This window comes from Mustela erminea, chromosome 2, assembly GCF_009829155.1.
Source record: "Mustela erminea isolate mMusErm1 chromosome 2, mMusErm1.Pri, whole genome shotgun sequence".
Taxonomy (NCBI): domain Eukaryota; kingdom Metazoa; phylum Chordata; class Mammalia; order Carnivora; family Mustelidae; genus Mustela; species Mustela erminea.
In genome coordinates, this window is record NC_045615.1 from 147505207 (window position 1) to 147533021 (window position 27815).

Below are 27815 nucleotides of genomic sequence, written 5' to 3' on the forward strand. Positions count from 1 at the left end.
GGAGGAGGAAATGTTTCTGTAGTCAGCCCAAATACCATATGTTGGAATGAAGTTAACACAGAAGTTTGGTAAAGGGAAAACCATGAGGGGAGATACATACGTTAGAGAAGAAAGGGAAAAAAAATGAAGGAGAATCAAGAAGAAAGTTCATGCAGTTTATGAGTAGAAGGTAAACAGTTCTTCTATTGTGAAGTTTTATATTCTGTTTTAAATTTCACAGTTTTTTAGAAGATGCCTGTATTAGTCTGCTAGGGCTGCCACAATAAAATACCACAGACGAGGTGACTTAAACAACAGAAAATTATTTCCTCCGTTTGGGCAACTAAAAATCCAAGACCAAGTTGCTGCTGAGGTTGGTTTCTCCTGAGGTCTCACTCCTTGGCGTAGAGATGGCCGCCTTCTCGCTATGTCCTCACATGGCCTTTACTGTCTTAGCATGCGTCCCTGCCAACTCTCCCTCTACATTTAAGGGTATCAGTGCTATTGGATCAGGACCCGACCTTAGGATCTCACTGAACCCTAATTATATTTATAAAGGCTCCAACTCCGAAGAGAGTTGTAGCTGGGTTAGGGCTTCAACCTATGACCTTGGGGGGAAAAAAATTAACAATGTCCTGCCCCCAAAATACATATGTTTTGTGATCAAACCTCGTAATGTTCTCTTAGAATTATATTCTTCAGTCCCTTCTTAAAGCATGTGGAAGACTCAGTTGTAGAATGCATGAGGTGATTCAGAATGTCATTTTTGATGGCTTATTATAGAAACATGGAATATAGAATTGGGGGACACTGATTTACTTTCTGTATGTATGATTAGGATTCACTTACTATTTGAGCCTATGTTTTCTCATTTGTGAAATTAGAAATTCGTAGTTACAATTACTCGACAGTGAATTCAGTTCAATAATAAAGATAAAGACATTGAAAAAAGGAAAGCATTATACAAATACTGGTTATTTTCACTGTTTCCCATTAGTATAGTCCACAAACTATAACTTGTAGTAATATTCAAAATAACATTTATTCTTTTCCATTAGTTTTCCATTAATATAAAAATATTTATTCTTTTCCATTAGTTTTCCATTAGTATAGTCCACAAACTATAACTTGTAGTAATAGTCAAAATAATATTTATTCTTTTCAAGGCAGATTGAAGGAAAAATAAAATCAACAAAATAAACCAAAATACAAGAATGAATTAAGCCAGGGGACAGGAGAATTGAAATTTTCCTCTAGAAATAAGTTAATTATGAGGGAAAATATTAATATGGAGTTTTGTTTAGTTGCTTTTATGAAAATACTAAGCACAGCGAGCTAGTAACAATGACAGAATAGTGAGGAAAATTATACAATTTTGATAAAGTGTTATGTAAATAGTCACTCAAATGTATTTTCTTTAACATTCCTTTAACCTTTCCCTGACACAGAACCACAACCACATGAGACACTTAATAACATAAGTTTTATTAAACTAGGTGTATCATGGTCAGACTCAATAAGAGAATACACTGAAAAAAGTGTCCTATCATTTCTCCCTTCCTGAAAGAGAGAGAAAGCCAAATCCTAGGGTGTGCGATATGGGCTGGAACTTGGCCAAAGTGTGTTGCTATGACTCTTCAGTGAATCTACATCTTCTTTACCAGTATCTATCAATAAGGCAAGTTCTTTCCTGGGCACTGGCAACAACATGTATATATCACTAGTACTTATTCTGCCAAAAGCTGGCATTGAGCAGAACTCTTGGGAGTCTTACGTAGCGGTATATGGCATAGAAGGGATGGAGGATAAATTTGACTTTTATTTTGCTGAAAGTCAAATGGAATGAAATTGCCCTGCTTGTAGACACCTCTCCATAGCACAATTCCAAAGAAATAAGTTCTGATCCTTAACATTAGTATGTCTGTATTAAACTAAGTCCTTGCAATGTAATACGTAACAATGCAGACTTTAAAAAAAAAAAAATCTCTTTTATCAGTGTCATTGCTCACAAGAACATATTCAGTTTAAACATGCATGTTCTGCCATAGGATTATTTTGGGGAAGAGGAGACTTTGTGTTCTCCCTGCTGCTTTTTGTGTTGAGTTATCTGGTAGTTTTCTTTTCTTTTCTTTTTTTTTTTGTTTGTTTGTTTGTTTAAAGATTTTATTTATTTATTTGTCAGACAGAGATCACAAGTAGGCAGAGAGGCAGGCAGAGACAGAGAGAGGAGGAAGAAGGCTCCCTGCCGAGCAGAGAGCCCGATGTGGGGCTCGATCCCAGGACCCTGGGATCATGACCTGAGCTGAAGGCAGAGGCTTTAACCCACTGAGCCACCCAGGCGCCCCTATCTGGTAGTTTTCTTAACAGTAGTGTAAAATAGGAATGGCTGGGTGGCTCAGTTAGTTAAACATCTGCCTTCGGCTCAGGTCATGATCCCAGGGTCCTGGGATCGAGAGTCCTGCATCGGGCTCCCTGTTCTGCGGGAGGCCTGCTTCTCCCTCTCCCACTCCCCCGCTTGTGTTCCCTCTCTCACTGTGTCTCTCTCTGTCAGATGGATAAATAAAATCTTAAAAAAAAAATAGTGTAAAATGAATTTATAAAATAACTTTGTTAGCCTATCAACTGTAAGGAGCCTTAACTATGTCATTTGCTATTTCCCTCTATTTCTCTTTTCCCTTTTTTTGTGATATTTCACAACTGGACCTTCCCTTGCTCCCTTGACCTACCCCTGGTGTTCATCTATTTTGACTGTAGGTCAGATACAAGGCTAAAAGCTGAGGAAATAATCATGAACAAAACACATTAGTATGTAACCTCATCTTGGTAAATTTGAAAAGGTTCCTTGGTGGAGATGGCATCCAAGCAATCCCCAAAAGCTAAACAGAAATTAGCCAGGTGGAAATGGGATCAGGAACACTGAAGCATGTGCAAAAGCCCTGGGGCAGAAAGAACAGGGTGCTGTTGGGAAATTACTGGTAATTTTATATGGTTTAATAGTAGAGCTGAGAGATGAAGAAGCATTACAAATGAGCTAGAGAAATAAACTTGTGAAGGGCTTTAGGCACAAAGAAAAGGAGTCCAGTCTTGGTTTGGAAGGCAGACAGAAGTGATTTAAGGGATTTTAATCTGTAGAGTAACACATTCCAATTTATACCCTACAAGATGCTTCTGGCAAAAGGTAGAGAATTGTTTCAATAGGGTAATTTTAGAGAAAAATAATGAAAATTGATTTCCATTATGTGGTAGTATTGTTAAATACATTTTGGTGTGATACTGTAGTCTTTAAAAATCTGAAATCTGGATCATTATAGAGCACAACGATAAATACATTAAATCTATGCTTAAAGACAAATTTATTCAAAGTTGGCAAGACCAGAGTCACAGCAAACAAGCCTCTTGTGACAGTGTGTCTTTGCTCCTTGTGTAGGATTTGTGTGATTGAGACAATAGGCCAGTCAGTCTTCTCACTGCATGTGGGATTACACAGTTTATCAGAGCAAAAATGTTTGCAAAACAAGTCTCTTCCCTCCCAGAGCATTGTATGCTAATTAAAATATCTAAATGAAGAAAAGTGCATTCATTTAGAAAGGATTCTTCAGTATCTATATAATTCTGAAGAAACTACAAATGAGAGATGGCATTATTTAAATTGAAGGAGCCAGAGAAAATGCTTGGAGTCAGCTTCTAATCATTGCCTTACTAGTCTATCAAGTGGTATAAAGTGGAGAAGAATTTTTCCATCAGCCAGAAAACTTTGCATAAAAAATGTGCTTGAATCCCAGCAATGACACCACTGACACGTTTTTAAGGCTGATACTTAATATTAATAACAAGAGTGTTTAATTTTGATATTACCTTATTTTTAATTAATTTAATATTAAATAATATTTAAATTCGAGTTATTAGTATTTCTTTTGTGTTTTTTCTTTTTGAGAGATTTCAGCAAATTCAAATGCAAAAATGACGATATTAGAAGAATTTCTACTGTTTATAATTTTAGAAATTCAACTTTACTTTTGTTGCTAACTTTTATATCTGAGTTGTGTTAAACATTAGTGTCAATTTTTAATGAATTCTGAATTTTTACTTTTGCAAACATCAATATTGAAATCCCAGTACCATTTTTTCCTTTTTTAATTTTTTTTATTTTTTATAAACATATAATATATTTTTAACCCCCCGGGGTAGAGGTATGTGAATCGCCAGGTTTACACCCTTCACAGCACTCACCATAGCACATACCCTCCCCAATGTCCATAACCCCAACCCCCCTTCTCCCAACCCCCCTTCCCCCAGCAACCCTCAGTTTGTTTTGTGAGATTAAGGGTCTCATATGGTTTGTCTCCCTCCCAATCCCATCTTGTTTCATTTATTCTTCTCCTACCCCCTTAACTCCCCACGTTGTATCTCTACTTCCCAGTACTATTATGTTCTGGTATTGTTTTTCTTGGCAAAAATGTTAAAAGGCTGCTGTACTCATCCATTGATGCTGGGGGACGGGGGGTGTTGGGTGGGAGTGGAGTGCATCTAGTAAAGATTGGGAAGAGAGAAAAATAGGGAAATGAGGCAGAATCAATGAGATTTGGGGAGAAGTGGTATCAATGGAAGAAGGGAAAAAAAAATACTGTTTCTTCCTTCATGAACTTGGCGTCAATGAGGTTATGAACATCACGTTCACATAGAGAACGCAAGAGGAAGGAGGAAAGCTTAGAAGAAAGGAAGAGGAGAGACAACAAGTAAAGAAACAGCTAGAAAAATAGCATTACTTCAGAAAATGCTACGAGTTCAGTGATTGAATGTTCAGAGAATACATACCCCTTCCTACTGCCATGGGTCTTGTTTCTGAAAGCTTTATACATGCCCACCGCAGAAGACGGATGTGGCACCCCTTCTGGGGCAGCAGTCAAGCTGATGACGTGTTAAAGAAAGTCGACGATGGATGACAGACAGCTGGCGGCTCAGCACAGGACTCCCTGAGCTCCATAAACCCAAGCTACTTTGAATCTGGCTAGAGCCGGTGTCCCTGGGGTTATTGGCCAATAAATGAGGTTAAGAGGAGTTTCTAAACTCACGGTTAGGAATGAACGTATGTATGTGGAGAACTGGCATGCTCTTGCCTTCCTATGATGGGAATATAAATATATTTTCCCCAGAAAGATGCTTCCCTGCGGTGGTCCTTTACATGGTATTGATAGAACATTCCCTTTGATACGTTCTAGGCTTAGTAACCTATTGATATCTGGTCAAGTCACCTTATCAGCTTTATATGGAATTTGGAATACATTTCCCCATTTTAAGAAATCTAGTTAGAAAATAATTTATGAGACAACTAAATTGACAACCACTTATACTTTATACTACTAAATGTCACGTTTGAAAGTTGTTAAAATGAGTCAATTCTAAGAGCGTCAGGTAGATCATCAATCTACTTTAATTTATGTTAAAGAGTCCATACTCAGAATTGTTCTTTACTTTTTAGCTTGAGGGCACTTTAAATCTTGATGCCTTTTTTTTTTTCCTCTGATCCCTCTTCCCTAATTGCTTCATCTTTAGAAATCCGTGTGATACTTAATGTGAAAATACTGTACATTAGCACTCTCCCAGTCTACAGAAGTTTGAATATTCAAAGTGAGGGCTCCAGGTATCAGTCCTCTTACTGTTAAGAAGGCCTGACGCATGAGGAAGCTTACTGAAGAGTTGGGCTGTGCTATAATTTTGTTTTCTGTGATTAGAGTTGAAGAGAACCATGAACAAGCCAATATTTGGCCTTGGTCAGTTGGCTGCCATGACACAGAGGTGGCATTCGGATATCTTGGGATCTGCTTATTTTTTTCCATGTTGAAGGCTCTTTGAACTGTCAAATAAAAATGGTTTCTAAAGTATTAGGACACCTTGAGGTGATGACAAGCAACGTAGGTGTTTTCTTTTGAATTTTATTTCAGAAATGTCTACCACAGGACCTCTTGGCATGGGAAGCACCACCACCAGCACCACCCTGCGGACCACAACTTGGAGTCCAGGCAGGAGTACCACCCCATCCGTGTCTGGAAGACGTAACCGGAGTACCAGCACCCCATCTCCAGCTGTGGAGGTGCTTGATGACATGACCACACATCTGCCATCAGCCTCGTCCCAAATCCCAGCTCTGGAAGAGAGCTGTGAGGCTGTGGAAGCTCGAGAAATCATGTGGTTTAAGACCCGTCAAGGACAGATGGCCAAGCAGCCTTGCCCTGCAGGAACGATTGGTAAGTCTGTTTTGCAGAGCTAAGCTGAAGTTCTTCTGTTAGGTTAGCTTGCTTTTCTTGCAGTTTTTTTCCTTTAGTTTTTTGTTTGTTTGTTACTGCATATTTTTGCAACTTCACTTGATTGAAACCAGAAATAACCTAGTTTTCTTATTGTTACTATACTTATCTTCATAAAACTTGTATTTGGTACACTAAATAAAATTTGCCTTATCCCATAAAATATGTAAATCAAATGTATGATAGATGTCACTATACAGGCAATCGGCATTATGTCTTTGGGTGTTATTGATTTGGTTACTTTAAATAGGTTTGTCTTAGAACAGTTCCAATGTAGACCTATTCTGAATCCGGTAGTATGTGAAGTGGTAGAAAGACCAAAAAGAATATTGGCTTTTATGAAAGTGCACATTTAATTTCTTTTTTCAGCAACATGTTTAAAAATATTCTGAAATCTTTCTTCCCTTTATGAAAGGGTGCAATGCTTAGTTCTAAAGTTTTCTGTGGTGCTGAAATTGGTTTGATTCCAACAGTTTGAAGCCTTATCTCTTAGCACTGTCCCCTTCATTCTGGGCCTCAGTTCCTTCATTTCTAAGAGAGAAATGATAACACTCCCACCCCCACTTCAGATGTTTGTTGTGTAGGTGAGTGAAATACTTTATTTGAAAGCTACAGAGCAGCACTACAGAAATATGTCATTATTGTTGGGAGAGAGCTTTAAAGGAAACCAAACCTTCTGGAGCCCTCCCAGGTGAACGTCCCTATGCTACAACCTTCTTTTTCACCTTTTCTCTGTCCCCTCGAGGCAGTCCTGTTCAGACACTCACAGGCTGTCACTTGAATTATTTTAATAGCTTCCCCCAAAGCTTCACATCTCCCCTCAGATTCACCCTCCATGCTGCTGCCACAGTTATCTTTCTAAAACCTTAATCAGCTCATTTCTCTCCTCTGCTTAATGTTCATTGATTTTTTTCCAGAACCCACAGGTGGCAGACAAGGGAGTTTATGATCTGACTTTGCCTGCCTTTCCAAGTCCATTAAACACAACTCCCCTATACAGTAGACCTCAATTTAAAACATTTGAAGTTTCCCAAGGACAACATTTTTTTTTTTTCTGCACCTAGAATGCCCTTTCCTACCTTGTTTTCCCGGAAAACCTGAAAACTTGATTCCTTTAAGACTCAGCTGCTGCCTTGCCTCTGAAAACTCACACAGCCGGCCCCATAGAGCCAGATACCTCATCTCTGGAATTTATGCAATTGTTTTCTGTACCTGGTGTAGTTGCCAGCAAGTGCTTTAAAAATACTGAATGATTTTGTTTGTTCTGTTGCATTTCTCCAATGTCTGTTGTTTGCCAGACGCTGTGTGTGGTATTTTAATAAACATCATCGTAGTTTAATGATTTCAATTTTGTCTTTGTTCATATTTAAACATAACAAGGATATAAAGTCTTTGTAAGAAAGATGGTTTGAATTTTTAAAGCAGACCTATTTTTCTCATTATTTTAGGAGTATCCACTTATCTCTGCCTGGCTCCTGATGGAATCTGGGATCCCCAAGGACCAGATCTTAGCAACTGCTCTTCTCCTTGGGTCAACCATATAACACAAAAGGTAAATTAAGTGACTGATCAGGAAGGCTTTCCCAAACCCAGATCTTCTGTTATGGATTATAGCTGTTGGCAAATAAAACAGTTAAATTTTTTTTTTAATTAATGTAGAAAGACTCTCCCTTTTTAATTCTCTTTAAGATTTAGTGACAACCTTTGATATGCTATACGCTAATTTAGAATTTTGTTGTTCTTAAAGGGCAAATCTGTGAACTTCCTCAAGCTAAGCAGTATTGCTTATAATAATTTTATTATTAATAAAATTTTTATGATATTGTGAACTCCAGATATGAAAGTCCAAGAGCCATTATAAATCAAGCTAGCAAGAGCTTCTAGCATACATGCACATGGATTTTCCTTTAGAAATAATAATTAGCAGAAAAAGTCTACCTTTGGAATCTTAGACTATTTGATATATGTTCTGTAACCTAATCATTTATCAGTGTTAAAAGTATACATATGTGTGACAGAATCTTGCAGACTCAAATTTTCAGGGCTTATTTGGTTGCAATATGTTGAGCATTTTTATTATTAATGCACTGTGGGGCTTGAATTGATTTCATTACAAACAGAGACCAGATGTGCATTTACGCCAAAAGGGCTATGGGATGAATCCTTATTATAGCAATTTGTGTGGATTTATGCACTCCTAAAATGAAGAGTCCTTCTATGGCACATTAGCTAGGCTGAGGAATTTCGGAAAGAGATTTTTCCTGAGAAATATTACAAATGATGGCCTTACTAAAAGCCTGTCTGTGCCATTTGCTCTTTTCTCTATTTGTTTTTAACCGGGCTGATCCTCAATAATATACTGTATAATAATCCATAAATATCTACCCAGTAGATCATTTAGCAGATGAGCCATAACTATCTATTTACCCTAAATCATGGAAGAACAGTGGTTATATTGACTCTAGTTACCCTCTTACATATGCATCTCCATACTTGTTGCTATTCATAATGATGCTTCTCCAATTTCAGCACTGTTCCTGCCACAGTTTTTATGTCCTTTGATTTTATTACAATGTAGCTCAAACCCCAGGGCAAATAACTCTTACTGGATGTGATCAGATTAAGAGATCAGTAGCGTATCTTCTTACATTAGCAACTTTTAAAAAATACTCCCTGCATACTTAGCCCAGGGGGTAATATTAATTCAGTAATAATTCACCTAGAAAGCTGAATGTTTTCATGATAATTCCTGAATATAGTTAGGCTATTTTATTGCAGGAATTACTGGGTGACTTTAACTGATAATGATACTTAATTCTTTTTCTTTCCTCTGCAGACCTCCTAATCTTATGACAAAAGAGATAATTCTTTGCAAAGACCAGACAGCTGTTGCCCATTTGATTGATGGATGGGTGTTGTTTTTTTTTTTAAAATATAACAAATACATTCCATTATTCCAGAGCATTTTTGTTTAATCCTATAGTGTCTGTGAAATTATGTAATATTATAATTATTTTAAGATTATAGCATTTAGGCAATTGGAATGTATAATAATGCCTTAGTTTCATTTCTTATAAGTTTATAAAATCTTCAAAATTATAATAGGAGGCTTTAGAGCACCCTGAATGAGATTATTTAACTAGCCCAAGGTCAGTGTTGGAGCTGGGGTTTTGGCTGGGTCTACCTTTAGGTCTACCTTTATCAAGACATCGTGCGTGGCCACAAGACTGGTTAAACTGTGCCCAGATTTTGACGGACTGATTTTTTACTTCCTTCCCTACTCTCTCTTTACGTTTGTTCACGCTGTCACCTGGTGCGTCCTTCACACCACCAATACTGATGCTATTCATTGACTAGGAATGGTAGTTGAATAGGTTTCTTTACCGCAAAACTCCCAAACCTTGAAATAGTAACACTGTAAATCTCCAAGAGAGCATTTGTATGCGGTATTCACAGAACGATTTTTCCAGACTCTCTCCCTTCTCTCCAAAGCATCTTCCGTAGAATCCATACCTTTGCCCATTTCCTCTGTCAATACCAGAGTGCCAACGATAAACGGATGGAACATTCGAAGAAAAGGGTTTGTTTACAGTGTTCTTGGTGGAGCAAAGCTGAGCTGGGAGGGATCGAGCAGGAAGCCAGGGCCGGTAACCGAGGTGAAACTGTTCCCAAGCCCAGGCCTGTGGTTGCTGGATCAAAGGAGTGACTTAGAATTGGAAGGGGGTGTCTTTGAGAAGAAAGTTGACCTACAGAGGAGAGACTCAGCCTAGCCCCAGGCAACTTCTCACAGAGCTGTAAAGGATTACATACCCTGACCTCACTCTCCCTTGCCCACCCTCTCCATTGAACAAACCCCGTGGAAGCCAGAGAAGGGGGGGGGCGCGGGGGGCTCAGAATAACATCCCAAGTTCACCATGTAGAGCAGAGAGCAGGATGGAGGAGGGTGGAAAGTGGCCTTGAACCAAGAACCGGCAAGTAGCATTCTCAGCTTTGCACCCCCTTCTCTCATGCCTCCTCCCTTGCCCATCCTGGTTTCCTTTCTCCTGGCGCTGCCACGACCCCTTCTTCCTTCTCCATGCGCCAGCCCCTCTGCGCTGCTCTGAACGCCCCCTCTTTTTCCGAGAGACGGTTTATGGTCACGTTGAAAAATTAAAGTAAAATGGCTCTTTTTCATGATTCATTCCTTCCGCCTTTCCCCTTCCATCGTCCTGTGAACTTAAAATTTTAAAATGAAAGGACACTTTTTACGCCCTCTGAAAGCATAGGGGAGAAAAGAGAGGAGGGAGTGATGTTCTGTCAACGGTGTATTCCGTTTCCCCTCCTCAAGAGTTCGACGAGTGACCGCATCCTGGAATGCGACGTGCCTTCTTTATGACTTCACAGTTTTTCTGGGGAATTGCTGAGGGCTTTTGAGGAAAGAATATCCCTGGTCACAGTCTCTGCATCGATATACCTTGGGGAGGGTCATTCCTTTCATTATCAATAATACTGTCCACCCACTGTGTGTTTGGCCCTGGTAGACAGCAAGTATACACAAATAAATGGATCAGGATGACATTTGAAGAAGCAAATCACATTTTCATGTTTGTTAATAAGAAACGGGTACTGCTTCCCTACTCCCACCCCTGCCGTCGGGCCAGGAGGAAGGAAGAAAACCGTCACAGCATCTTGATGGCTTCTGATTCCCAAATGAATGCAGGCCACTTACATACTGGTGAAATTATAGATTAAGTTTTGGGTGGTGATGAAGAGCGGGTTACATTTTATTAGAGACAATGTAAGCCTCTACAGTCAGAATTTCACGAAGAAATTTATTACAAACTAGCCAGAATAGTTTGATAAGGATGAGATTTAATAAAAAGCATAATTTGTGCAGAAAGAAAAAGGCAAAAGTTATACACAAAGGGGCCTTTGCCCCAGTAATAGAGAGGGAAGAGGTAGAGAGAAAAATTGGTAGGGATTTGCATGGAAGGATGGGTGTGTGGATGTTTGGGTGGATGGATAGATGGATGGTTAGAAGGAAAGGCAGGTTCAAAGATAAATGGATGCATAGAAAGACAGATTGGTCTTCTTGAAAAAGCCAGCGAATTTAGTGTAGAGCTTGGGCCCCTCAATCATATGCAGCAAAATATCCTCTTTTCTCACCTTAATTACTGCTTACTAAAATATAGTCTCCAGCTTCAGCTTGATCTCAGATTACACCAGATTTTCAAAAGGGAGTTTATATTTTCTATGTTGCATACCTTTAAAGAGCTTATTGCACTTTAAAATCCCTCCAGTCTTCTGCAATTTAAAAATCTTTGAAATTACAGTTTTGAATAGCTTCCGTATTTCTTTGCATATGAAGTGAGTTATGCTTCCTACTTCATTACCTGGTTCAACTGTTATATGGAAAAGAAATGCGTGAACTGTCACTGGAAAACAGTCTTTCTATTTCTAGCAAACTGAAGAGTCTTGTCTTTTGTTTGTTCACAAGCTACTGACCGATTTTGAGATAAGGAGAGTTTTTCCTGCATTTTCTAAAGACGTTAAGATCCAGAATTGTTGGGATTTTACAGTATAAAATAAACCCATTTTCTTCTAGGGAAGACTAGGTTGAATCTTATCACCCAGGTTTTAATTTCTCCCTTCTTTTAATCTCTGCAGAGCTAATATGGAATGAAAGCAAATTGCTTCTTAATTTTTCAGAGATTGGTAGGCTTTCTAGGACTTTGGGCTTATTTAACTGACTTTCAGTTGCGAGATAGAACCATTTAATTGTTTATATTCCTTCTTGACTCTGATTTATAGCAAAATAACATAAGTAGATCTTTCAAAGAAATGATAGCTATATACTTAAACACTATGAAAAACTCCTTCATGAATTGTTTTGGCACCCAATTAATGTTTGATGCAATAATCTCATACAATGTCAAAACATTTCAGAGAAAATTGTTTTCACATGTGTCAAAATTTGAAATGTAAATAGTATCCATCTCTGTCATAATTATTATCTTTAAAGCTGCAGGGTTCCCCTCCCCCACCTTCAAGTCCTGGAAATAATCCTGCCATTTCAATACAGGCATTAATTTACTAATCCTCATAGAACTCGTAAGATTTCTCAGTGTGCATGTGCTTATTTCTAAGAAAGAAGGTTAGTACAATTTAGTGCAAGAAATGTTAAAGAACAGACATGTTCATTAGGTCTGTAAGCGAGGATATGCAGAGTAACATTATTTCAACACAGATTCAAGTGTATCTGTTGTGTAGAAGTAAGATAATTGTGGTCTGACTGTCGTGGTGAGAGAAAAGAGCAATTAGAAAGGCAATAGAGTAGCCTCTGGATGCCACTGGAAAAAATACGGTCAGAGAAAGCCTGGCCTGGAAAGGCAAACTTTGAGCTAGGAATATTGAGGTTGCAATGGCTGTTGGAGAAACAGTTAATGGTCCTACCATCTTGGAGTCCCTCTCTTTCATTCCCCTCCCATAGCCAATCAGACAGTAGGCCTGTCGCTGTACTTAAAAACCTCTCCCAAATCAGGCCACTTTTCACCGCTGCTACCCTAATCCAACACAGCTTCTGCTGCTGGAGTCTCTTGGCAAGGTCCCTTTCATCCTCTGGAACTTTCCAGTCCGTTCTCCTGAGTTGATTTCAAATACAACTCTGATTAGACCACTCCTGTTTGAGCTCTTAGCACCTTCCCTTGCTCTTAGCGCGTTCCCCAAATCTTCATCATGACTTCTGAAGGGGACTGCTTAATCTGCCCCTTACTCACCTCTCCAGCGACCTAAATCCCACTTAAAGGCCCCTTTGTGCAGTTCCCCTAGGATCCGTGCCCCTCCCTCCTAAAGGGGTCCTCTCTGCCTAGGGGCTTCCCCTACCTCCCAACCCAATTCCCTTTCCATTCCATTTCATAGTCAACATTATTCCCTGGAAAAGCCTTTCTTTCTTTCTTTTTTTTTTTTTTTTAAAGATTTTATTTATTCATTTGACACAGAGAGATCACCAGTAGGCAGAGAGGCAGGCAGAGAGAGAGAGAAGAGGAAGCAGGCTCCCCGCGGAGCAGAGAACCCGATGCGGGACTCGATCCCAGGACCCTGAGATCATGACCTGAGCCAAAGGCAGCGGCTTAACCCACTGAGCCACCCAGGCGCCCTGGAAAAGCCTTTCTTAAATTATTCCCTAACTTCAGACACTAGGGTAAAATGCCCTTAAACTTGGGGTCTGTATTGCACTCAACAAAATTAAAATTAAATAATTCTTTAGTTAATTTATTAAAAACCCTTTCTATTGCTAGTATGTAAGCACCTTTTTTTGGGGGGGGGGGAACCTTTTTATTCAGTATTGGAGCCTCAGACTTTAGCCCAGTGCTATTAGAAATTCACTTGTTAAGGGCACCTGGGTGGTTCAGTTGGTTAAGCTTCTGCCTTTGGCTCAGGTCATAACTCCAGGATCCTGGGATTGGGCCCCACCAGGCATCTCTGCCGCTCCCCCTGCTCGTGCTCTTTTGCTTTCTCTCTGTCAAATAAATAAAATCTTTTGGGGCACCTGGGGGGGCTCAGTGGGCTAAAGCCTCTGGCCTCTGCTCAGGTCATGATCCCAGGGTCCTTGGATCGAGCCCCACATCGGGCTCTCTGCTCAGCAGGGAGCCTGCTTCCCTCTCTCTCTCTGCCTGCTTCTCTGCCTACTTGTGATCTCTGTCTGTCAAATAAATAAATAAAATCTTTTTAAAAATAAATAAATAAATAAATAAATAAAATCTTCTTAAAAAATTTTTTAAAAAGTAAAGAAAAAATACATGGTAATAAAGACATAGAAAAAAAACAATATAACAACAAAACAAAGGTTATAGAACAATTATACAGAACAATGATTAACAGAGTAAAACCATAAAATTCTATAAATATATTCATTATTATAAGAATAACATAGATGGAGGGCTCCTGGGTGGCTCAGTCATTAAGCGTCTGCCTTCGGCTCAGGTCATGATCCTGGAGTCCTGGGACGGGTCCCACATTCAAGCTCCCTGCTCCTCGGGAAGCTTGCTTCTCCCTCTCCCACTTACCCTGCTTGTGTCCCCTCTCTTGCTGTGTCTCTCTCTCTATCAAATAAATAAATAAATAAATAATCTTTTAAAAAAAAATAGCATAGATGGAAACTACAACAAATGCCAGCACACTAAAATCATGAATTGATTAAAAGACTATCCCCTTGGAAAATTGTAGGGATTCCAGCTAATGAATATTCATACACACAGGGAAGAGTTTTTCAAACTTACCAAGCACTTCTATCATGTGTTTAGACTCACTGAATGGAGTACTGAATTTGAATACTTAGTGAATACTAGCATCTCACTGATTTAATTAATGATTACCAAATTTTATAAATCATTCACTGGTTATTAGATGGCCAGTAAGCAGCCTTAAACTGTATGTAAAATTAAAATGTATGGGTTATAATCACATTTGTGTTTCTCGCTTGGGGACCACTTTAAAGTACTTTCATGAGGGCACCTAGATGGCTCAGTTGGTTAAGCAAATGCCTTCGGTTCAGGTGGTGATCCTGGAGTCCCAGGATTGAGTCCCTCAACAAGCTCCCTGCTTGGCACAGAGTCTGCTTCTCCCTCTGACCCTCCCCCTTCTCATGCTCTTTCTCTATCATTCTCTCTCTCTCTCAAATAAATAAATAAAATCTTAAAAAAGAAAAAAAAAAGGTGTGCTTTTCCATAGCACCCCTTTAAAAAAAAAAAAAAAGTACTCCTGACCTGTCAGTGGACCATGAATGCTCTTTTGATCTATATTGACTTTGTTACGTACTTATCCTTGAACCCTATAATGTATTCCATTTGGTTTTTAGGTATCTTAGGTATGTAGTCCTTAACCATATTTTACAAATTTATTAAAGTTAGTGCAAGTGTTTTCTATTCTAAGGATTTGTAAAAAGTACTGATTATATAGTAAATACTTTAATATATTCTTCTTGTAATATCTAAACATTATAGTAAAGATTTTTCCTTTGATTCCCATCTTTCAAACTTCGTTCTGTGTGCTTAAATATATATAAAATAAACACATAAAATATCATGCTTTATGTATTGTACTTCTTTTTCATATGCTCCTATTGCTTTGCATTTTCATTTCATGAATACCGTGCCAATAGATATTAGCATATATAAATAATTTTTATACTTGCATTTATTTGGACTCAACAGAGCATGTTGAAAATTGATGTTAACAATTGATCTCCTTTATACATTTAAGCTGTTGTACAATATTCCATGGTATGTATATATATGAGAAGTTTTCTTTAATTCATAATCCATTTTGTTTTCTATTATAACCAAGCTAGAATGAACATGTTTGAACATTTCTTTTTTACATCTCTGAGATTATTTTATTTCTTATGGTTGAAATTGATAACAAAAATCACTCAATTTTATAGTCTTCACATTTCAAAATTTAATGGACACTCATAATTTGTTCCAGAGGGTTATACAGGTATACGCCTGTTAGTAGTTTCTGACGGTGATAGACATTTCCACAAATCCTTGCCAACATTTTCTTACTAAAATTTTTTTTGCTCTTATTTTGGATTTTCTGTATGAGGATGAGATTATTAATGATTTAGCTTTCTGATAGCCCTAATTTATTTATTTGTTTCTTTAGCATTCAATTCCACTAAAAACATGTATTAAGTATCCGTTAGAAGATACTGATAACCTTTGTGACTAAGAGTCTTAGTCATGCTCCAACATGTTAGGAAGATAGCGAACTTTTCTCTGTTTGACCCTAAATTTTATATTGGACTGTGCTTTAAAAAAAGAAAAAAAGAAAAAGGAAGGAAAAAAAATTTCCTAAAGATAACACTGTTATATATTTATGTTATTATAGGGAAAATATCCCTATTCTCTCATTACGCAAAGCTGTCAAATTTATTCACATGAGCATGGGCTATTATTAGTCTTTGTCTTTTCTAAATCTTTGGAGTGTTGACAATTTGATATATTCTTTTTTTTTTTTTTTTTTTTTTAAGATTTTATGTATTTATTTGACAGAGAGAAACACAGCCAGAGAAGGAAACACAGCAGGGGAAGTGAGAGAGGGAGAAGCAGGCTTCCCACTTCCCACGGAGGAGGCAGCCCAAGGCAGGGCTCCATCTCAGGACTCTGGGACCATGGCCTGAGCAGAAGGCAGACGCCTAACGACTGAGGCACCCAGGCACCCCAATTTGATATGTTCTTATAGAGCATACTTGAAAAATCAGCATGTAGCTACTAAAAAGGAAGATGCTAGAAACAGCAATTATTTGCTACCTAGTTCAGTGGGATCATACTCTCTTACTTGGTTAATAAGGAAATGAAGACCCTTTCAAAACCAGGGATTGTATTTAGGGTAAAATTTTCACAGAGCTTAGCAGTCAGTTAGTGTCCTTTGAGTACTAAATACTAATTTAAGCACAATGGAAAATCTGTGCTTGTCTCTGAGAACTTAGAATATAGCTGCAGAGTCACAACACAAATTCACCAGTATTGGATTTAAAAACTCACAGAGAGGGGCGCCTGGGTGGCCCAGTGGGTTAAAGCCTCTGCCTTCTGCTCAGGACATGATTCCAGGGTCCTGGGATAGAGCCCTGCATTGGGCTCCCTGCTCAGCAGGGGGCCTGCCCACCCCTTTCTCTGCCTGCCTCTCTGCCTACTTGTGATCTCTAGCTGTCAAATAAATAAATAAATAATCTTAAGGGGGGAAAAAAAAACTCATAGAAAAATCACAGGGCAAACCTTAGATTTGACCACTCACATGGATAATTAAGGTGCGAACAATTTTCAGAAGTAAGATTCCTCAGGGAGGAGCTTCTTAAAGCTGTAAGTTTCAAGATAGGTATTGTAGGGAAAAAAAAAATGGATTAATAGGAAAACTCAGGGAACATACTCCAGGTGAAGATAGAGTTTAATACCTATTTCTTGGCTTGGTGATTGTAATTCCTATGCAAAATCAATCGTTCACAGAGACCAATGAAGTCACTTAACGAAGATCTCTTTCCTTTTTATTCCATTTTCAAAACTGCAGTTGAAATCTGGAGAGACCGCTGCCAACATTGCTAGAGAGCTGGCTGAACAAACAAGAAATCATCTGAATGCTGGAGACATCACCTCCTCTGTCCGCGCCATGGACCAGCTGGTGGGCCTCCTGGATGTACAGCTCCGGAACCTGACCCCAGGAGGAAAAGACAGTGCCGCCCGGAGCTTGAACAAGGTAGGGACTTTGCACATATATATCTTCAAAGTTGTAGTGAAATCAGGGAAACTGCACTGGTTAATTTTTCTCTTTCTCTAAAATCAGATCATTCTAAAGAGCATCACTAATTATATTCAATCTGCTTCATTCTTTTATGATAATGGTGACCGTATTTGGCCTCTAATCTAAAGACACAATAAGGGATAATCTCTGTCCTTATATTTTTTTGAATTTACAATTCTGTTTTCTTTGGTATTTACTGTTTTGAGTGCTAAATTCTGGCGAGGTCAATATGAGGAAATTAGATGTATTTTGTTTCTTTTTTTTCCTTTTGAACTTTTATATCAAAATAATTATAATAAAATAAATGCCTAATGAATAAATAGAAGTTTAGAAAATGGCAACCATGAGAAAGAATATTAGCAATTCATTAAAGATGTTTCAAAGTGAAATAATTTAATCTAATTAATATTAACCCTAAAAACTCATAGGACAAGTAATTAGGTTTTAATTTATATTTCCTTTTGATAGTTAAGTTTACTTAGATTTTACTTCACTATGTTAACATAGGTTTAATTGTATTGCAGCAAATTTGAATTGTAAATAATGAAAATAATTCATATTTTTAAATTTCAGAGAAGATACATTTTTATATTCTTATTTATACTTACAAGTATACAATACATACTTATATATGATATAAACATATATAACCATTTTATGTTTACTCTATATAACCTATCCACTATAAAAGCAATTTATTTACATAAATATGTAAAGTATATTTTCATATTTTTAAGGAATATAATTTATTCCTTATAAGATCACATGGCAAATTGACTCCACGATGAAACGATACTAGGGTTGCTACATCAATTGGCATGTGTTCCCTGAAAGGTATTTGTGTAGCAGAAGTGACCAGTTTCTGAAACTGAATTTTAAGGCCTTGAATGTCATAATAGTCCTCCTACTTTAAAAAGCAAGAATTTGGCAGTAACAGACACATCCTCTAAGGAATTCACTAAATGAATGTTCCCTTTAGAATGAGAAATGACTTTTGAGAGTGGTCTTTTAATATGTTAAGGTTTTTTTTCTTGTCTGATTAGACTAAGAGTCTCACTGAGCAAGACGGAAGAAATTTTTCAAATAATGATGGTTTGATGCAGGAAAGCCTGACATTTTATCTGCCAAATACGGTTTTGCCTGCAATTTCATCCTCAGAAAACAGATTCAGTTTTATCTAGTAGATCTAAATTATTATTAAAGTTTTTTTTTTCATGCTGAGCTTAAAGGAGTTATTTTTGTCATTTATGCCCCTGATAGAATCACAACCAAGTCCCTGATAAAATGTAATCCACAGCTGCCTATGTAATCTGGACATGCTGTGATTTTAATGTGTTATTACCCAGGCTGACTGGATGCTATTAACAAATATTGCCGCCAGCGATTGTTATCCTAATGTACTGGAAGTAATAATTTCTATTAATGTTACATATCCATAGCATAACTTGTGATAGCAATACTTTGTATCTTTATTTAAAAATGGTGTTGATGTCTGACAATATCAGGTAAAGCTGGCGATTAATGTCACATTCTAACTGGCTACAGCTAATCAGCTTGCCTACTCTGAATATCAAATAACTACATAATGGGCAAATTTTCCATTTGTGAAGCTTTTTAATGCTTTCCTTTGTTTCCCATTTGGCTCTTTTCAATTGTTTATATAATGTGGTTTGTCATATGTTAATTTGCATGATGGGGTAAGGAGATCCGAGGGCAAAGGTTAATCCTGTGCTCCCTGGCTTGCTCTCATTTCCTGCGGTTCCCACTGTTTCCTAAAGCAGTTATAACCCATCAGATTTGCAGAAGTCAACTTGGTACAAATCAATTGAACTCCACATTGAAATTCTGAAGGGTTTAGAGTCCTGCAAAACCAAGATGCGAGTCAGTGATCCAAATGACAGCGTTGGCAATTTACTTGCACTCATTCCTCACTTAATTCTTTAGAGGAGTAACTGCTCTGTGCTCATTGAAGACTGCATGAATTAAAGTTGGGAGAGTATTAGCCACACAAAAGGCATCAGAGTAACTGCTTCTTTAAACCTGGGTCATTTTCTCCTTCAACAATCAAGGCTACTGAAGGAAAAAAAAAAAATAGGGAAGAGGAAGAAAATCACAACCCATGAAATTTTGTGTCATTTATTCAAACAGGGCAATTAAACTTATTACTTATTTATTTTATCGCCAGAAAAAAAAAATGTTTGGGATTGAATATGAGTTGTTTTGCCCACAAAAACATCATGCTGTTTGCAAACAAATTAACAAAAACAGGCTTCTTATCCCAAAGAAGTTTCTAAAATATACAAGGATTTTTGTTGTTGTTGTTTTTTGTGGGGTTTTTTTTGGTCAAAACTGTGAAAAGGAATTATTCAAGACATAAAAGCAGTGATAAATCAAAAGATTAATTACATTCTTCTAATCAGAAGTTACTTATCTGTTGGTATTTTTCCCTTGGAACCAAATAATCATAATGAATGGGCACTTCTATTTTTCCGATAAACAAAATTTCTTGTGTTTGAACATATGGTTTGTGGTGCATATTAACCATCTATATAATCTTGAAACCACAAACAATGTGGGTTCCAAATTTTTGATATAGTTTACTTAACTTCTTATGTCTTCATTTGTGGCTCATGAATTAACAACTAACCTGATGTGCAATGAATCATTTTAAACGACTGAAGCATAATGGTATTTACTAATTTCTACCAAATTTATTCCACGATTTCCTCCATCATTAACAACCTTATACCATCCGTTTTCACTTGGGTTGCTCTGAAAGGGTGCTGGCAACTAGTTTTCAAGCCGTTGCTCACATTTTGCTGCTGCTTTAGCTTTCATTCTCTTCTAGAAAGTAGTGCACAACAAAATAAGGTGTTTTGTGTAGATGTGTTCTTTTATTTTTCTTGTTTTCTTCTGTCACTAACTTGTTTTTTCTATTCTGTGTTTAATCTGCTGTCTTAATGGATTCAGCTTCAGAAAAGAGAGCGCTCTTGCAGAGCCTATGTCCAGGTACTTTCTGCGTTTTTATAAATGTGTTAAGTTGTTGAATTGTCTCTGTTGGTGGTACCATGTATGGGCATTGGAGAGATCAATGATAATGTACCCTGTTGAGCTAAAGGGATTTCAGGGAGGGCATGGAGGGTGGGAAGAGAGAGACATGTTGCAAAGGTATGTGCTGAAAATAAATTTGGCAGCGCACACGCTCTGTCATGCAAAACGAACACAGACCGACAAGGAGGGGCAACTTGGTATGTGACAGTTTGGATCACAGCTAAAAGGTGAGTTGGGTGTAATATGTAAATCTCTCATTTCTTCATAGAGGTGTGTAGGAAAACATTTTGTTAATACATTGGATCAGTTAATAGTGAATAGCAAATCATTCAGAAATGACATTGAATGAAAATCCTGTAAGTCAAAGAATAGTCCAGAATACTTGGAATAACATGCTTCTGTACCAAAATGTTCAACCCATGCTGGGACTCTCTTACTTTCCCACTCACTGTAAACATTTTAGTCCTGATACAAATGTAATTTTTCTCCAGTTAACATGTTGCAATTTGTTTCTAAGCAGGATAGAAACCATTCCTGTGTTTACGGGTTCTGTGTGAAAAGAATCCCAGAAACAACCTTTGTTTACGGGTTCTGTGTGAAAAGAATCCCAGAAACAACCTTTATAGGTATTTTTATAAGGCAGAAATGCAGGAAGGCAGTGTAGAGGTGGAAAAAATTTTCCTTTTTCCCCACTAAGTTCTTTGGCTGGTCTAGTGATTAAATTGACATAAGACAGATTAACAGGAGGAAAACAAATTTAATTCCATATGTACAGGAATCCACAAAAGATACGAGACTCAAGGGCAGTCAGACAGTTGAGGCTTAAATATCACCCTGAGCTAAGAAATGAGAGAGGGGCCTGGGGTTTCAAAAATAGAAGAGGGAGAATAATTTACATCAGATATTAGATAATATACATTTTACTTTATAAATTAATGGATCTTTGAGTGTAAGAAACATTCCATTGTTTTTGTTTTGTTTTCTCCTAAGTCTTTGGGAATTATATATTTATGTGTATATATATATATGTATATATGTATATATATGTATGTGTGTATATATACATATATATGTATATATACATATACATATACATATACATATGTATACATATACATATATATGCATGTGTATATATATGTATACATATATATGTATATATATACACACGTATATATATATACATATATATATGTATACATATATATACACATGCATATATATATGTATATGAAAACCTATCCTCTTGGTATGTGCAGTAGATACAGAAGTTGAAGTATTCTTCAACAATGAAGGCTGAAGATCATTTTTGAGCAATATGTGGGTTGTTTTTGATGACAATCTATGCTATCCCCTTAATGGGGCCTTGGAGATAATTAGCCTTTCGGTATTTAAATCTATGAAATGCATGGTCATTCAAACATGAATCTCTGATGGAAAATTAATAGCACAGTTTATTCAATGGCTGATTTCCTGGTGTTATAATTGACTGTCTGTGAATAAATGTTTCAGCTATTGACTAAACATCTGATAAGACCAGATACAAACAGAATATTTGTGAAGCAGAAATGCTCTGCTCACTAAGACATGGCATTATTTCTATCGTTGTAATGTAGATTATTACTCTATGAAATTCTAGGGTGAGTAATACTTTAAACTGTAGTCTATTAGAATTTTAAAGACTTGCCTAATGTCCCTAGTGTTTTCTATGTTTGGAGCACATTCTCAGCTATTTATGAAATAGGTCTAAGATATACTGGAAGTGCTTTATGTATTAAATTCTTAAAAAAATATAATTATGTAGGAATCATGAGATTCTAAAGAAAAATGTGGCCTTTCCATTGGTACACATAATGATCCTTAGAGGTTTGATTTTGACCATCAAATTCACTTTGCTTTTAATGATTTAGAGGTACACTGTCTATTCTATGAATTGTCTAGATCCATCTTTCCTACATTTGTTTCTTTCACCAACGAAGCGTAGTAAAATCTGGACCAGCATCTACCAGCCATGATCATTGTTAACTGATCTATATAGGTGAACAAGAGGTGGTTGCTTTGATTTTTTAAATAATATGTGAATGCCCTAATACTCATTACCCATTATGCCTGCACCTCCAAAATTGTACCAAAAAACAAACAATTGGGTCCAATATTTTTTTTATTTAGTTTTAATTTAGATTACACTAAAATCTTAGTTTACTATCAAAAGATAGAAACTGATATGAGTCATAGTAAAAAAAAAGGAAATCAGTACCATGTCAAGCAAAACATTTTCATTTAAGAAGAGAGTGTTACGTTTTATGCCAGAGAAGACAAGTAAGGTTTGTGTTAAATAGGTATATTAAATAACTACCATGATGTCACGTATAAATAGAAGGTACTTGAAAGAGGAACCTGAATTAGCTGGAGAAATGAGGTGACTGGCCCAAGGTCATGCATGAGCACCCAGGGCACTAATACTGATATTCTAACGTGCCTGCAGTGCTTTCCCAACATCCACAATGATTTATTATTAAGAATAAATGCAGTTATTAGGCAGTAATAATGTGGCCATCACCATGGGAGGCAGTTTGCATAAATTATTATTTAATACCCATAACAATCCTATGAGGTAATTAATGCTATTTTTAACTTAAAATAGAGAAAATGAGGCCTGGGGGAATTAAATGACTTTCACAAGATCATACATGGAAATTGAGGGGGTCCTGAATTCAAAGCTAGGACTTCCTGACTCAGAATCTCACGCTCCACATTCCTAGGATACCGCTGTTACAGAACTGACTTCATTATTTAGAGTTAGGAGTTGGGATATATCTTCTGGTTTACGTTTATTGATTTATTTTACTATATTTCAGGGATGGTATAAACTAGTTTTTTCCTTTCCTTTTTGTTTGAGATTGAGATCAAATGCCTGTATAGTAATCATTTTTGTACTGTGGATGAAGCGCAAATACACACATAATTTGCTTCGAGGGCCTTTCAGAGAACTCTGTGATCAAAAAATTACCTTATTAACAGGGGGGGGAGGCAAAAATACTGTAACTCTCTGTTAAAGGAGCTCTATCAAAATATTTTCCAGAGTGACTGCATCATTTTGCATTTCCAACCAACAGTGCACGAAGGGTTTTAGTTCCTTCCCCTCCTCGGTAACACTTGTTATGCTCTGTCTTTTTTGATAATAGCCATTCTAGTACAGGTGAATTGTCCAGTCCTTAGCTCCAGTCATGGAGTGGGGGCAGGGGGCAGGAGCAGAGTCCAGGAACCAGTGCAAAGTCGTATGGCTCCAAAAAGAGATGCATGGTTTTCCTGAGACTCTGGGAGAGGAGCACGACCTCAAACCACTTAAGAACAACCTCTTTCCTGTTCTGTAAATGTTACCAGAGCTTAGATTTACCTTTTTTTCCCCTCCTTTTTTAAGTAGTTCTCCTCGTTATCAGGAAATATTAAGAATTACTGGCATTCATTCTTCATGGCTTTAAAAGCAGGACGTTTTCCTATTAAAGAAATATATGTTGTTAAATTTTTATCAGCCATTCCTTTTGTTCTCCAGATCTCAGAGGCAGCATATGCTCCCTGGAGAGTCTGTAGTCAGCCTTTCTTAATGAAAGCTGTAAGTACATAGAGTTACCCCTATGAATCTTTTGAGTCATTCTTTGGAATCGGCTATTATCCACACCATCAGGTTGAGAACTGAGCAGAAAAAAGTGGTAAATAGATGCAAATGAACGAACACACACACACACACACACACACACACACACACACACATCCCTGGTCTCCTTCTTCCTTCCTTTTTCCCCTTCTCCTCCTCTGCCTTCTTCTTCTCCTTCTTCTTCCGAGGCCCATGGTCTGTGTTCTTTCAAGCTTACTCAGTATCTGGAGGCACCTGGGTGGCTCAGCCGGTTCAGCGTCTGCTTTCAGCTCAGGTCGAAATCTCAGGGTCCTGGGAGGAAGCCCTGGGTCTGGCTCCGGGCTCAGCGGGGAGTCTGCTTCTCCCTCTGCCCCTCCCCTCTCTCGTTCTCCAGTAAATTTTAAAAATATTTTTTAAAAATTGTTTTAAAAAGCTTTTAAAGTAGTTGAAACAAGCCATCTGTTTATTTCAGTTTGGAACTGTGATTTCTGCACTGCTTATTTACTAATTTAGTTTGTTTGTTTTACCTTCATTATCCACTAGAGATCTCTATCCTAGGCTTCAGCCTGAAAAAACAGTCTCTCTCTTCAACTATGAAAAAACACCACGTAGTAGTTAACAACAGGAACATTGAGGAATTAATAGTTGAGCACAGGGGCCCAATAGCCTTATTGACACTGGAAATACAACAATGTATATAATAGGCAAACCCTTCCCTCCCTCCTAGGGTAAATGCTCTAGGGACAGAATATAAATAATACCGTAAGTATCCAAAAAATATGGCCTATGAGATTATGATAAATACTGAGAAAAAGAAAGCAAGAAATGCATCACTGAGGTGATATTTGAGCAAAACCCTGAAGAAAGAAGGAGTGAAGTATGCCCCTAGGCAGGAAAAAAACACTAGTAGAAAGACAGTTCCTGAGGTCGAAATAAGCCCATGGTGGTGTTCCAGAAGCCCAGTGCAGCGGGTGTGCTGTAAAAGAGAAGAGGGTCACAGGGCATGCATCTGCGGGATGGCAGGGGCCCAGATCTGATAGAGCATTGCAAGGAGTCTGGCGTTTATTCCCAGAGACACCGTAAGCCACTCTAGGTTTCTGAGCAGAGTGATGACATGAACTAATCTGTTTTAAAAAAGTGAAGCATAGGTTATTGCAGGAAAACTAAGGGCTGAAACTCAGGGTGACCAAGGACAATAATGGACAAACAGAATAGGAGTGTGAGATGCTGGCATAATTACTCAGGTTCGGGAATTTATTTATTTATTTATTTATTTTTTCTGGTAAATGTAACAAACAGGACTTGCTAGAGGTTGTATGTTCAGAGGAAGGGGAGTCAAACATGACAGAAAGTGTATCACAGGAGCAACCAGAAGGATGAAGTCACAATTGGGGTGGTCTGTCTCTGACCAAGTTGGGACACGCACACCAAGAGCTTCAACTCTGGGCCATGTCCGCTTTGAGATCCCTATCCTCGGGCAATGCAGATGTTACGTGTGCGGTCAGATGTACAAGCATGAAGTTCAGCTCAGAGGTCAGGCTAGAAAGAGTCGTTTGGCAACCGTGGACTCCCAGTAGCATTGGCAGCCTATGTGCTTGATGACAGGGGAATGCACGTAGGGAAAGGAGAGAAAAGAATCTAGGCCTGAGCCCCAGGACACGATCCCACTCGAAGGGGTCAGGGAGAAGAGAAAGCAAGAAAAAGCCAAAGAGCAGCCTACAGGAGCACGGTAGACCTGCCGAGCCTGGCCTTCGAGGGTCCGCCGAGGGTCCTGTTTCACAGACGAGGAAGTCGTGCGTTCAGAGGGCAATTGGCTCTGCTCAGAGATGCTGAAGCAGCTTTTCAATGATGAGAAGGAATGTCAACTTTTGCGTAATTTTAAAAATTTTAATTTAATTTTAAATTTAATTTAAAAAAAAAAATCCCAGAGCCCACATAGCTATATTAGGGTACGCACTGTCAAATCATTTTACCTCTTCCTTTCATTTTGGGGCCTTTCATGCAGACTTTCTTGAACCCAAGTTCCTCCTTGCACCTTTGACAAAGCGCAAATTGAATTATGCCCGTTTTACTTGTCTGCCTTTGGTGCCTACGACAAGAAGGAGTCTAACCTCCATTTATACTGCTAGGAAGAAATTAATGAGTATTTTCAAGTTCCTTGTTTGGTCACTTAATTGGCTGTGTGACAAAGAGCTCCGTGGTGCTTGTCAAACAACTTTCGGAGTCCTCTAATGATTTGTGCTTTGCCTGACTTGTGATACTATTCTGTGTGGCCTGTCAGGCTGGATATCCTTGTTAAAGTGGCTAGAATAAATTGGGTAGCGGTGTGCATACAATGTAGTATATTAACTACAGCAACAGGGAGTACTTTCAAGAGATTTCGATGTTTGCCCATAAGCATCAAAGCCAACCCAAACTTTCATTTAATATAATTAAAAGGACATCTGAAAGTAGTTTGAATCACAGCAGGTTCTTGAGGTTTGGTAACCCTTTGTTAAAACCCTGTGAACTTAATATATTTCACAGCTTGATAAATCTGCACTTGATTTGTGTCAGTAAGAGAGAAAATATAAATCTGCACCCTGCGTGTTTCGGGTGCCCCGAACCTATTGCTAAAAGATATTGAGATCAAAGAAAGTGACTTCCATCTACCAAACCAGAGTAGTTTTCTTTACATAAAGAAGTCCTAAGAATTCTGTCCGGTAAGTTGTAGTCCTGAAATGCTGTTATAAAGCCATCATTGAATCAAAAGACAATAAAACCATATATCATGTATGCAGGGTGACTTATACAGGTCATTATTTAACTTGGACAGGTCAGTTCTCTATTAGAACCCTAATAATTAAAAAACCTCTACAGGACGATGGCAGATGTTGATGATGGAGATCCTACTCTGACGTGCAAAGAACATCATTCTGGGAATCTCTCAGAATTCCTGTGGTGACTGTGTCAGGTCAAGCGGTGAGGGCTGCTTTCCAGAGTCATTTCCGACTCTTCCATTTTGCACGTTTCCTATAAATAAACAAAATGTTCCAGCCGTTCTTTGTATATACATGGTTTATGAATGCTTCAGGAAGTAATTCTTATGAGGGTTAAAAAAAAAAAAAAAACTTCTGTTTTTAAATAAAATATTTTCATCTAAAGCAAAAATATTCTTTCACTTCCCTTCACCAAGCTGCATTCTCGCTTGTTATTTTTTAATCAGAGCCTGGGTCATTACCTAACTTTAAAATTGTTAATTTAAAATTATTTCTAATGCATCCTTGCTTTCTGAAGGGTTTACCTGCAGAAAGGTTTTCGTGTACATGGAATATAAATGGATATTATATCTGTGCAAACACAGAAAGAATACACATCAATTTACTTTGTTGTTTCTTTAGTATCTTTATGATCACATAAGCAAACCAGAAGGAAAAAGATATTAAAAATAGCATTGTGGATTTAAAATCCTACTTTCTGAAGTTATCATTACCTTTTCTGGTGCAGGTCAGAAAAGAAATGAAAGTTTTAAGGTGTAATTTGCAGCAAAGCAGTTGCCTGATGACTTGGAACCAAACAAATGATTTTTTTAG

The 27815-nt window shown here is 37.7% G+C and overlaps 1 protein-coding gene and 1 long non-coding RNA gene across 22 annotated transcripts in view; one reads left to right on the top strand and one right to left on the bottom strand.

Moving 5' to 3' along the window:
- The window catches only part of ADGRL3 (adhesion G protein-coupled receptor L3), an 827333-nt gene that overhangs the window by 643128 nt on the left and 156390 nt on the right, over positions 1-27815 (top strand). For 16 of the 21 annotated variants that reach the window (XM_032334435.1, XM_032334436.1, XM_032334415.1 and 13 more), the window contains 4 exons: positions 5922-6224; positions 7730-7833; positions 17328-17513; positions 20529-20567. In XM_032334435.1, coding sequence (XP_032190326.1) covers positions 5922-6224; positions 7730-7833; positions 17328-17513; positions 20529-20567 — 632 coding nt within the window. The remainder of the gene's footprint in view (positions 1-5921; positions 6225-7729; positions 7834-17327; positions 17514-20528; positions 20568-27815) is intronic. The other 5 variants (XM_032334421.1, XM_032334427.1, XM_032334428.1 and 2 more) reach the window with 3 other exon arrangements.
- The window catches only part of LOC116585127, a 30924-nt gene continuing 30286 nt past the window's right edge, over positions 27178-27815 (bottom strand). The window contains exon 4 of the long non-coding RNA XR_004283477.1: positions 27178-27255. This is a non-coding gene — a long non-coding RNA (uncharacterized LOC116585127). The remainder of the gene's footprint in view (positions 27256-27815) is intronic.